Here is a 13,411-nt window from a genome sequence, read left to right as displayed (position 1 = left end):
AGCTAGAAGTATTACTAACTTTCATCGATGGCAGAATCCACCATGAGCCCCAGTGCTGGCTCTCAGACTACAGTGTGTATTATGTAAACTAAAGCCTGTACCTCTTATGGTGACATCAGTACTGCACAATGGCTTTTCCACTTCATCTTCTTCAGTCCCCTACAAATAGATGTGTAGAGGGAAATGTCGCCCTGCAGCCTTCCCAGTCCCTGCCACTTCAATGTGGAAGCTACAGGGCTCTAACTTCCCAGCAACATATGCCCAAACCTGTACATGACACCGAATGTTGTACCTAGAGTCCATTCATACCTCCCACGTAAGTTGCAAAAACATCCTACATCCCCAGGACTGGGTTGGAGGCTCCTAGTTTCTGAGTCGAATGGCCATTTATAAAAAAAAAAGCAGCAGGAGGCAGTTCTTAAGGAGGTTTTCCCTTGTTATTGACTTGCCTTAAATCAGGCCATTTTCTGGTAGGCTTCTATTCCAGGAAGGGCATCCACAGAAAAGAAGTTGAGGTGTCTCGCTAAGGCTGGGGACCCACATTCAGGTACCACTTCTCATCACCATGAAGGCCTGTACACTGCCTCTGTGTCGTGTGAGGGAGCCTGCCTTCATTTCAGACAGCTATGGCATCCTCACCCTCTTTGGAGATGAGTCAAGAGCAGCCTGAATTTGTGTTGGCCTTGAGAGCAACCCTATTGCTCCTGGTCTGAAGTAACGAATACATCTAGAGGGGACTCCTGCAATTAAGGCTCCAAGAAACCTTTAGAAGCTCATGTAGTGTTCATGAAAAACCCATCACAAGAGATGAAGTTTAACGTCCCTCTGATCACAGACTACCACTTCTCCCTTACCATCTGGATCAGGAGATTATTGAGAAAGTCTCTCTTGCACACATGCTTTTTATCTGGGGTCTCATATTATCACAGTCTACTGCCCATATGTAAAATATAACTCACCTGAATGACAGCCACCACTTCTAGCACACAGGACTGCTTGCTCCTTGCCACCTCCTCTGATTTGCGTTGACCAGCCAGCCCCTCTCTGAAGGCCTTCCTCAGCAGCTGTGGGGGTGGAGTACCAGGGCCAGTATGGGTTCTTTGGCCCAGGAGGCCAATAGCTTCCTTTCTAAGACTCTTTTACAAGATTCAGGCCTGTTCCCAATCTTCAGTTCATTTCCCCAGGTGTAAAACACTCAGGGCCATCTTGCAGTTTACCATGGCTTCCTTCATGTTTGGCCTATCTGTTGATAGGCACTGTGTTCAACATTTGAGACCCATCACCTCATCCGAGTCTCAGCAATTCCGTGGAACAGGTTCCAACATTGTGCCCAGCTTAGCAGATATATCCAGAAAACTAGATCTATAAGTTACACAGGCCAAGAAAGCAGTGCTGAGGGTCCAGAACCTATGTCTGGTCCATTTTAAAGCCCATGGTGATAACTAGACTGATAACCCTGCAGCAGCTACAGCTGGTGAGTGTAAAAACACCCAACTAGTGCCAACAGTGAGGCTCTCCGGCTTTCAGTGGTTAAACTTTGTTCTGCTATTTCAAAGAGGTAGCTAAGAAAAAAAATTGCTAAAGTAGACATAAAAACCCTGACTCCGAAACTTTTGAGACCAATTTAAAAACAGAATTTACATACTAAATGGCTTCTTTCATAGTTCTGAAAGTATAGCAATGATTCCGTTGTTCAAAGCACTTTTAGATTTCTACTTGTGTAGCATCAATGCTTGTTTACAAGAAAATCAGTCCCATAAAATAAGTCACACCTTGTATTTTTGGTAGACTTAGGTTGAAATGGTAAGGGTACTGAAATCAAAGTGGGACAATACAGAAGCTTGTTTCACAGGTGTCAGCAGTGTACCTCCCAAAGCAGGACAGCACAACCAGCAAGTGCTGTTGTGTAGTCCATGACTGACATGCTGGTTCTCCTTTCTCCAATGAATGGTTGAACCTCAAAGGGGTTTCAGAAAGCTGACATGCTAGTCAAACACAGTAGAAAAACTAAACATTGCAGAATCCAGGGGAGAATCATTTTATAACACCAAATTTTCAGGGGGTTGGGGGAAGAGGAAGTTTTGAGATAGAATATGGCTATTTTAAGCCCAGACTGGCCTCTAACGGCAAACTCCGAGATCCTCCTGCCTCATCCTTCTGAGTGGTGGGATTACAGAGAGCACCACTGTATCTGGCGAACACCACATCTTTATACTGGAGTTTCTCAGTGCCAACTCCTGCTTCCACCTTACCGGATGCCATGCCATTCAGCAGTGCCTATAAAGGAAATACTCTTTACAACTGGTATCGAAAAAGCTAACCAATGTTTTCCCTTAGAAATAGTAAATCCATGGATATTGAAGAGCCATGATTTTTATTTTGCAAAGACATCTTTAAAATCATCAAAACTTATCTTCAGTCATCACTCTAAAGATAACTGAAGCTCAGGACATCGGTATACTGTGAAGTCTACTTTGTCTTTTTCAGGAAGTCATTTTGCAAATTGCACAGCTTTATTTGAATTTCCAATGTTCACTTCTACTATAGAAATAAAAATATCACTAAGAGGAAATAAAGTAGAGAGGAAAAAAATATGCATGTTTTTGATCTAAGGTCTGGCATTGACTTTCGGAATGTTACAGGTTTGGGAAGGCCAGTGCCAGCACTGCCTAGACTAGCCCTTCCTCCTTGGGGTCAGAAGGACAGCCACGCCCCATGTCCCATGTTTAAGAAGAGGCTGATGTTCACAGTCTCTTCCTGGTCAGTCCCTCCTGAATGTAACACAAGGAAACGATTTTAGAAAGTGATAAAAGGAATCCAGAGGCCAGGCCTTTGGTGAGATAAAAGTGCGTTTAAGAGGTCAGTCAGAAAGACTGCAGCCGTCCACCCCTGCATCCTGGGAGCTGACAGTGTCTTTTATGGAATTCAGTGGTCAAGAAAGAAAAAGCTCTGCTATTTCCAGGATAGGGTCCGTGTCCTATGTGGATTCTGCTCAGAGTGAGGAAGTGACTCCCTGGGCCAGGGCTCATGCCAGAGGTCACGAGCCAGTCTAAGAGTGCGCAGGGCCTGTCAGGCCCCAGGGGATCCCGAGGGAGGGAAGTGGTGGCAACAGCCCCACAGGCGGTGTTTCCTGTCTTTGGCTAGGGTGTCCCATAACAATAGCCAAAAAGCTCCCTAAATCAGGTTCTGATGTGGGAGAAATATATGTGTGTATGTGTTTTCTCACTTTGTAATCATCCAAATTAAAAAAAATTAATAAGCTCCCTTTTGTCAATCATAAACTGAAAAAAAAAAATCAACCACTAGAACCATGACCCAGGACACCAAACAAGAGCAACTATTTTCAGGAAACTGAAAGTTTAGATTTGAGATTTTCGAATTCACTTATATGTATTTAATTTTATCATCAAAACCTAGATTGACTCTGGGCCTCTGTTACAAAATGTCTGGTGACCTTGGGCACTTAAGCCCTCTAGTAATGAGGCTACAGAACCTTGGCACTTCTGCTGTCTTTCCAACACCACGATTCCACTATGGAAGGCACTTTCTCAAGCCAATGATTAGAGGACGCTTATGTTACATTACTTGACTTTGCTGGCAAAGAAGAACAGATGCTCTTTAAAACAATCATAATCGTAACTACTGTGCTGGTACCAAATGTGGAAGGGTTGGCTGCAGGCAGTTTTTACACACGTCTCCTGCCACTCCTTCCCCATCGCTGCCACTTTGTAAAATAACACAAGCCAAAGAAGGGGGCACAGCTTCTGCCTAAATTACCAACTTTTACTTTTATAATCAGTTAAGCATTCTGTAATTTAAATTATACATATTTATTTCCATTCAAATTTTCACAGATTAAAAGATTGCATTTTATTAGTCAATTTAAAGGCAGTTTTCAGCACTGATTTCTCACGAGACAGAGTCAGACAGTAATATTAAGATCTGCAGATGTGAATACAATAAAGACACACCTTTTCTTGCAAACCAAGCACAGGGATGCTTTCCCACCAATCTGTGGCCATGACTTTGATGATGAGCTGAATGAAGACATGACATCTCAGGTCACACTAAGAATGTACGTAAGGCTCAAAGCTGCAGGCAGCAAAATGTTCTCAGAAAAGCAAGACTCAGGCACTGCTGGCTGCCACCCCTCAGACGCACCAGGTAGATGCGATGGCATGTGACTTCCGGGTATGGCAGCAGTGAACACGCGCTCACTCAGAGGAAGTGAGTGGGTGCATTTAGGCAGTGCTCTAAGAAAACAGTAAGGTTCAGAAAAAACATTTGCTCCAAGGCACCCGGGTGTACAGCTGTTTAGAAAAGATCCACAGAAAAGAAAGGCTGAAAAGGAAATCAGTTCTCAGTGGAAGAATCTGTTACTATCACAACCAGCGAAAGAATTACTTCAGGTAGACTGAGTGAGAGCAGGAAGCAGATGCTGGGGCTCACTTGTACTTGTAGTACCCTTCTCCTGTCTTCTTGCCCAGCTTCTTCTCTGCCACCAGCTTATTCAGGGAAGGGCTGGGCTGAAACAGGGGGTTCTTTGTATCCATTTCATGCCACCCTGTGGAGAGGAGGGACAAAAGCACTGGCTTAGTTTGAGCTGGGGGTGCAGCAGGGGAGGAGGGTTCCCTCTCAGATGCAGGAAAGCCCCTGGGGCAGAGGCCACTCAGGCTGCCACTTTCCTGTGCTGCTAGAAGCCCGGCTCCACTACGGCCTCCTGTTACCCTACCTCTTCCTGCATCACTGGCACCAAAGGTCCAGAATGCTAACAGAACCGTGAATGTACTGGCTGGATTCCCAAGTGGCACAGCTAACTTTCAGAATATGGGGGTTAAAAACCTGAATTCCTCCTACTTTGACTTCCCATCCTAAGAAAATTCAAAATTTCACACTTCAACTAGGCTCCCCCTCCTTCCTGATGTGTAATTATCTTTGTGAAACGGAGCAATGAGCTACATCAACGTCAGTAGTCCAGTTTTAATAATTATTTTTATCCTGTGTTCAGAGTCACCACATTTAAGTGGGTTTTTATTTTGATTGGTACCAGAGTTTGAACTCAGACCCTTCCAACTGAACCATGCTCACAGCCCTTTCTTTGCTTTTAGTTATTTTTCATGTAGGGTCTTGTTTTTTGCCCAGGCTGGCCTCAGACCACAATGTTTTTACCTATACCTCCCATGTAGCTGGAACCACAGTTGTGTACCACCACACCCTTATTGACTGAGATGGGATCTCACTAACTGCTTGCCTGAGCTGGCCTTGAATGGTGAGCTATCTCCCAAATAGCTGGGATTACAGAAATGAGCCACCACACCCAGCTTAAAATGCATACATTTTAAAAAATGGATGTCTGTCTTGATTTCCACAGAGGTTTCACAAACCAAGTAGTGAAAAATGACTTGCCATACCAATGTCAATTTCCTGATTTTGATATGGTAATGCAGTTATATAAGATGTAACCATTAGGGAAAAACTGGGTGAAGGGTACACAAGATCTGTGTGTGCTATATAAGCACCTTCCTGTGAACCCACAATTATTTTAAAACACAAAGTTACCCTGTTAGGAGACCTACGCAGTCACTCCTCCTTGTCCTACCACTTGCTAACATGAATCTTTAACCTGCTAGTCTGGTTTGGAGGTGCTGTGTCCTCCATGGGGTCATGTACTGCAAGCACCAGCGTGGTGGTGTGGAGGTGGCGGAACCTTTAAGAGGTGGAGCCTAATGACAGGTAATTAGAGGTTGTGATGATGTCTCTCAGGAGTGAGGCTAGTGTGACGAGGTTAGTTCTTGAGAGTGCAGACTATTATAAAGCAAGGCCACCCCACACCTATACCTTGGGCCCTTTTGCACAAAGCTGTTTCCCTTTTCTGCTTCTTTACCATGTTGTGACACAGCCAGGATAACCTTCACCAGACTCAGGCAGGTTGCTGTTTGGACCTTCTTGCTATCAGAATCACAAGCCAAATAAATCTCTTTTGTTTATACAGTACCCTGCCTCAGGTACTTTGTTACAGCAACATAAAAAGACTATGACACTTGGTGAGGCAGGACTTTAGAGAGTCTTACTAAGAACCCTTAGAATTTTTGTTTTAAATAGGCACTATAATTCACTGTTCCAAGAAACTACTTCAATTCAGTTTAAAAAGACAAGAGGATTCCAATTCCTACCATCCAAGATGAACTTTGTGGTATCCAGCCCAACATAGTCAAGAAGCTCAAATGGACCCATGGGGTACCCAGCTCCCAGCTTCATTGCAGTGTCGATGTCTTCCTTGGACGCATCACCTAAGGAGAAAAGGGCAGCACTGAGTCACTACAATCCTTTCCCAATCCTATTCCAGACTAACCCCAGAATGACTGGAATTTTATATGCTTGCATATTCAAAAAATGTCAAGAGTCTGTTTCTGGAACATACCAAATATCTTATGAGCTTTTCAAAACAACTATACCACGTGAGGCGAATTCTAGAGTCCTGCTGCCTAGCTCATGAAGAGAGAAGGCCCCACGCCTGGGAACAAGGGCTACTTCCTAACAGATCAGGTATTCCAACTCCACAGTCACTGACTAAAACCTCATTAAACACTACAGTAGACTTGTTTTATAAATGGGCTTGAGCACACACTCACACTAAGGCACTAAGGTTTCTATTTTTGTTTGTATTGCAGCTGCATTTTCCTTTTCCAGTTTTCTTGCTTTTAGAAGTGATGAGTATCCCCTGGAACCACATCCACACAGTCAGTCAGCTAGCTGAAGAAAGCCCAAACTTGACTGAGAGCTGTTATGCACATCTGAAAGAGTGCTAAGTAGATTGAAAGGGGCAGTCAGTGGGCTTTTCCTTGGAATTTTCTATAATGTGCTGCCACTGGGCCATAAAACCACAAGAGGGCTCAGCATAGAAAATAACCTGTGTGTCCTTTCTCCAAAATCAGATAGGAAAGACCATAATATGAGACTACTTAGAATTTTGATTCAAAGCGTAAGGAAGTAGCCAATTATACTAAAACTAAATAAAATGTTAAAACAGGAAGGATTTCATACCTAAGAACTTCAGATGTTAGGCACAAGGAGCAGGAACTACTTAAACATCTCTAAAGACAATTATTTTAAAAAGCCTATCAGGTGCTAAAGTAATGCCAAAGGAGTCCAGGGCAATTGAAGGTGATTAAAATACCACTTGAAGCTGGGTGTGGGGCATGCCTGTCATCTCTGTACTGGGGAGACTGAGGCAGAAGAATCATTAGTTCCAAGCCAGCCTGGGTTACCTAGTAAGACCCTGTTTCAGAAAACCAAACCAAAAATAACAGGAACAACAATAACAACAAAAAAAAAACAAAACCAAAACCACTTGATTATTTTCTAGGGGTGACATTATTAATACTACAGTAATTGGGGTCAGAGGTCCTGAGAAATCATGATTTGCACTCAGGCCGTTAAGAAAGCAAAAACCATCACATATATGTAAGCCTTATCAGACAGCCTCACACATTCATTCACTTTTTTCCTGCACTGTTGGGAACCTACATGGAGTGTTAGGGCTGTGGCTTCACAGTTCAAAAGTGGATTCTGCTCAGGTTGTTGAGGCCCTGAGGCTCCTATGGGGTTGCAGTTACCTCTGAATGCTGGAAAAGACAGCCTCACAGGCTCCATCCAGCCTCAGGACTCAAACATCTACAAAGTGAACACAACTCTAAAACAATTCTGTTCTGAGTAATATAGAGCAAAAGAAGTAAAGAGAAATGAAACACACACAGATTGGTGGGCCAAGTGGTAGTTAAATATGGTGTCATGTTTTAGACCAGTAATTCCTAAACTTTTTTTAAGTACTTCTCTGAGGATCTCACACGCCCTACACAAAACACACACATGTACACAAAACTATGCATCAACATTAGGAGTTTGAGGGGCCACTCCATCACTCCCCAGTTAAAATCCGTTAACTACAGCCAGCCAACAAAGAAAAGCCTCCTCAGTGAACCTCAAACCTGGACAGCTGGGGTCTATGGAGAATGGGGACCAGCTCACTGTTTGTCTTTCACCAGCTTATCAGCACCATCTGCCAGCCATTCTTAGCATTACCAACAAACTCCCAGCACCAAGGACCAGAAAGGCCCCATGGCCTCTGTGCCTTCATGCATCCCTAGCTATCTAAGTGCTAACTGCATGTCCTGGGTGAGTACTTTGGGGGCATGAGCACATGAAGGTCCTAGATACTGCCCCAGAAGAGAATAGAGAAGATAGACATATGCTACATCACAGTGAAGGGAGTGACAAGTGCCCAAGGAGTAGTCAAAGTCTGAAGATAGCTATGATGGCAGATTGTGCCTACCTTGGAGCACAGAGGATGTAAGGTGGGGCCTTGTGACAAAGGCAGAAGGAATGTGGAGACCACAGCTGGGACAGAGGGTGAGGAGATTCTCTGGCTGGAGCTTATATATGGCAGGTTTCCAGAGAACCACTAAATATGACTTGAACTGCTTGGTGACTGTGAACAGACATGCTATGGACTGGGGACAGGCTCATGACACTCCTTAGGACCTAGTACCACCATAACTTTCCAGCGAAGACCTGACCATGTGTTCCAGCTGCCCTGCTGGAGCTGACCAATGAGAATGGTGCCCGATGGGAGCTGTAGTCTACCCCTGGGTGCCAGCCTGCCCAGCCTATATCCCTTCCACTGCCAGATCTGATGCCTGACTGCACCCATCAGGCCACTGTGTGAAGGAATGAGAGCAGACAGCGAGGACACTGTGAAAGGCCAACACAGGATCCCTGAGGCACAGCAAATAGCAGAGGTAAGAGATGGCAATGAGCCTCTACCAGGCCACATGGGGGATGGGCAAGCTGTGGTGGCAGGGCACTGACTGACTAGGCAGCTGGCACTGCATCCTTCCAATGAGCCCCAGCCATTGAAGCAGCATTTGTCAATGTGTGGGTTGGGGGAACTCAGGCTCCAGGTGTATCAATGTACAGAAAAGTTCTCCCCAGAGGAGGTAGGAAACAAAGTCCAGAGCATCTGCAGTGGCTTGGTTGCACTATAGGATCCTGACATACCCAGGCAGGGTGTGTGGGCAGATAAAGGGCAGTGTCTCCTTGACTTCCTTGACAACACTACACTCTCAGCAAGCACAGTGGAGGATACCCACCTGGGAAAGATGAAGCAACAAGAAGGCCTTTGCTGCCTGAACAAGCCTCACTGCGCAAGTCTGACTACAGCAGAGAGGGGTGGGATGGGAAGAGAACAGGCATGACGGGGAGGAATCAAGGGTACCAAAGAAATGCGGCAGGCAAGGAAAGGAACATCCTGTGACTTCAGGTGTCAAAGTGGAACTGCTTAGCTGCTTTAAGCATTGCTCTGTGTTGGCTGACACAGGTGGTGAAGAGACATGTTAAAGTCAGGGTGTGAAAGGTGTCCAAATTGCTGGGGCCTATACCTACCCAGACTTGATACTCAGCAACTTCAGGAAAGATACTCTGGCTCACAGGCCCCAGAGGGCTGTGGAGAAAGAGGCCAAGGGACCAGCCATAACAGGCTTTCCAGGGCAGTGCCAAGAGCAAACTAAGATCAGGTCCCCCCGGGGTCAGGTCTTTTATTTCCAGGTACACCCCACAGGGGGCCAGTGATGTGAGGGGCTAAGGGACCCTCCACTCCCCAATTCACACAGGGACCACTGCTAGGGGGAAGGGCAACAGAAGAGAAGAAAATGGCTTTCACCTTAGCACGAGGTATTTGGTGCACAACAAGGTATCAAAGGGACAATGTGCTTCTATGAGAAAAACACCATGAAGAGGTGTTACAGTCAAAAACATTACATTAAAAAGACTGCCTTTCAAGCTAGGGCAAAATGCTGCATGCTTTCTTTGAGGTGTAATTAAGCATATTTGTTGATAGATGAACACAGAAGTGTTAGTTTGATCTTGGAGCAAAAGTGAGGCAATTGCTTTCCATAGAGAAAAGTTTAATATTTAAAGCAGATCTTGAAGAAGCAAATGTGCTTTCATCTCTTAGGAAGAGCTGGTTAAATGTTTTGTTTTAAAAATGACATTCTTGGAGGAGAGAATTTGTGAGTGAAGTTACTGAAAAACACTGACTGCTTTTTATCCAGTTTCATTACAACCTGGTGGCCTTGAAACGGACCTGATCGGTATCTTTCCATAACCAGGGCAGAGAAGAGGTGGAGGAACATGTTAATTATAACCCTGGTCATGTCCCAAGTCTTATGTATCTACAATAGGAAGAGGCAGTTTTTGTCAGTCAAGTGTTAAGAGAAAATTTTAGAGCATTCTTAAAGTCTAAAAAGTGCATCGTGATGTCTTTCAGTAAGGATGGACACAGCTGTTAGAAATTACCCACGTTCCATGTCAGCTTTGTCACTCATTCCCACCTATCATACAAGTTTTAGAACCTCAGGAAACTTTAAACATTCTCTAGTCCAGTGATTTTTACATTATAACTTGTTTAAAGCTGTAAACTTTTAACCAAAAGCAGAGATTGAGGATATAAACTGGGGCTGGCCATGCCCTTGCTCTGGCTGGGACTGTTAGAGCACAGCTCAGCCACGTGAGGCCCAGAGGGAAGCCTGGGGCTCTGCGAACACAGTGACAAAGTTCTAAGGCCAGGGTGAGAATGAGCTGGCACAGCTGGAAAGCAGAAGTCCTTCTTGGCTCTGCATGGCTCAGTTCTTCCTCCATGCTGATGAGATCTCCAGACCCAAGCCTGACCTAGGATGGATACCTCGCTCATGCAGCCTGACTGCTTCCAGGAGGTATGGCACCAGAAGACGGTTCACAATAAACCCAGGAGTATCCTGTTTCAGGAGAGAGAAAAAGACAAGTGATTAACCTCAATCTGGTGAAGTCACCAGATCTCTCCTCCTTACCTGCGTGCTGCTGCTTACATTTGCCAAGCTACATATAGCCTCGAAATTTGTTTTTAAATACCTTACTTCTATCTCATGTGACAGTATATCCTTATTTTCTCCTGTCCCACCTCCCTTTCAGAAATCTAGAAGAGGAGCTACTCCATCTTCAGCAATCCTTCAGTAGTGCTGCTTTCCAGGTTCCCCAGAGCTGTTCTTAGGCCACTCAGTGTCCTCTCATGTCCCAGCATACATTGAAGGTTGGTTGACTTGTAAGCAGACGTCAGGATGAGCAGCAGATACCAACAGGCTGCTGGCTCACAACATGCACGCTGCCCAACCCCTCGAATCCATCTGGTTTCCTATCATCCATTTCCCTCCTGCAGTAAAGCACATCATCATCTCTCCAGAATGACCACTGTGGCACTTGGGTTTTATCTACTGATCTCTTTGGGTGCTGGGTTGTGGAGAAGGCCAGGTTGTTGATATTTATATAATGCTAATTTCCACCAAGTAAATGGTGCCACCTTTCTTCCCAAGGGCAGGGACCCTCCCCTGGCCTGGGACTTGCATTCTTTCCAGCACACACCAGGCACTGTGCTGCTATCCACACTGAAGTAGACCAGGATCCTACACACAAAGCTGACTGTGTGCTGTGTGACCAGACAGTAAAGCAAGACATTCCCTTTCACTTCAGGCACAATGGAGCCAAGCCCACTCTGTTGCCATGGGCAGAGATGCACAAGCTCTATCAACTTAGCCAAGACTGGATTAATGGTCAACAGTGTTTTCATAACTGAGGCAAAAATGCTTTTCAACTTCAGAGATTCATGTAGAATCAGGATAGGGCACCCAAGAATATGAAACATATCATATATAAAGGGAAAAGTCAAAAAGCAGCCTGCAAAAAACATTGCTCCAATTGTAATAGGTAATATCCTCTAGAGAAAGTGCCTCTCGGATCTGTCACAGATCCTAGGGTAACTGTAAAACAGTTACCTTTTCATACATACTTAGAAGGGAAAAAAAGTGTAGTAAATATAAGAACTAGGACAGTTGTTTGATTATCAATTACTATGCATGGTACACTATTTTGTGTGCTGTACTTTTATACAACTGGCAGCACAGTATGTTTGTTTACACCAGCACCACATGGTGTGCTACACGGTGATTTTTAGGACTTTAGGGCTATGACGTCACCAGGCAATGGGAATTTTTCAGCTCCAGTACAATCTTATTGGGACCGCCGCTGTGTCTGCCATTGACTGAAATGCTGTTATGAGGCACATGACTATCGTCTGGCCTTTTCTCGAAGAGTTCGCTAGCCCTTGTTCTATGTGGTTGCCATAAATGTCCGGATATGCTCCATAAGATCTTGAATAACTGAACTGAAAGACTCCCAGAAAGCTACAAGATATGACAGGGGTTCTTGAATCTCTAACAAGGACAATGTTCTGAGACCAAAGAGTTCCTCTCCCTGCAGAGGCTGCGGCCACTCTGGTGGACTAATGAGTGTGCTATTCAGAATTCCTGGCTTTTTCCTACCTCTGGCTTTTGACTTGACGCATGTGATGTTCTTTCTAACACAATTACTGCTTTCTTTCACTAATACAGAATAGATGGGTAAGTGCAAGTCTAAAATCTACTTATTAAAGGGATGTTTTCTAAATCCAGGTGACTTAAAACTACAGACTTAAACAAACAAATAAACAAAATGGGTATGGAAAATAAGACTCCAAAATAACATTACACTCCTAGACTTGGGGGGAACCAGCTCACATAAGTCTGCTCTCTTTAGCTACTGGGGTCTATATCAACAGAGGCTTGTTCAGAGGATTAAGAAGCAATATGATACACCTAGCCCTTTAGAAAAGCTGTAAAAATATGTAGAAGTATGGTCCTTAAGTTAGGGGAGTACTAAAAAACTAATGCAAATAGAAAAGCTGAAGGTAAGAAAAACAATACAGCTTATCATTTCAGTGATTAGGCTCATTTTAAATATAACTGGTATCGTAAGAAAGTAGAAAAAAGCTGGAGTCAAGCCTGCTTTAGGCAACCTCACTTTTTACTGAAACACAAAACACAGAAAAACACAGTGCCATGTTCCACCGAGAAACACTTCATTAATGCTTCTCTGGGTAGGTTTGACTCTTTCTGACTCGTCAATTGCCTGAGCCTCTGTAGTGCTTGCTACATGGAAGGCCCTAGTTTTCTGCTAGGACTGTGTGTGTCCACCAGGCTGTACCTGGACACACACAGCCTTACTCCCAGGAACCAATAGCATTTAAGTTGATAGAGTCACAGAAACTGGGCACAAAAACACAGCCACTCATCAATAGACTAAAGCCAGGGCTCAGAGGAAATCCCAAGTCTTCAATCAGTTGAAGCCTGGGCTCGCTCCAATGGGATCTCAGATGTGCGCATGACAGTCCTGGATGTGGTGTAGGAGAAGTTTCCTGGCCCACACAGTGGAATGGAGGAATAGCTTGCACTGAATAGTGGCCTGTTTCTCACATCATTCTATTAGCATGAGTGAGTGAGGTTCCAAA

At 44.6% G+C, this 13,411-nt stretch overlaps 1 protein-coding gene across 1 annotated transcript in view; it reads right to left on the bottom strand.

Moving 5' to 3' along the window:
* Nucleotides 1-3,814: 3,814 nt before the first annotated feature.
* Nucleotides 3,815-13,411, bottom strand: part of Hadh (hydroxyacyl-CoA dehydrogenase) — a 41,001-nt gene continuing 31,404 nt past the window's right edge. The window contains exons 6-8 of the mRNA XM_074041513.1: nt 10,739-10,811; nt 6,174-6,290; nt 3,815-4,564 (exon numbers count right to left, since the gene is read on the bottom strand). Coding sequence (XP_073897614.1) covers nt 4,446-4,564; nt 6,174-6,290; nt 10,739-10,811 — 309 coding nt within the window. The 3' untranslated portion in view covers nt 3,815-4,445. The remainder of the gene's footprint in view (nt 4,565-6,173; nt 6,291-10,738; nt 10,812-13,411) is intronic.

Source organism: Castor canadensis, chromosome 9 (assembly GCF_047511655.1).
Source record: "Castor canadensis chromosome 9, mCasCan1.hap1v2, whole genome shotgun sequence".
NCBI classification, from domain to species: Eukaryota; Metazoa; Chordata; class Mammalia; order Rodentia; family Castoridae; genus Castor; species Castor canadensis.
This window is presented reverse-complemented; position numbering and strand designations above follow the sequence as displayed.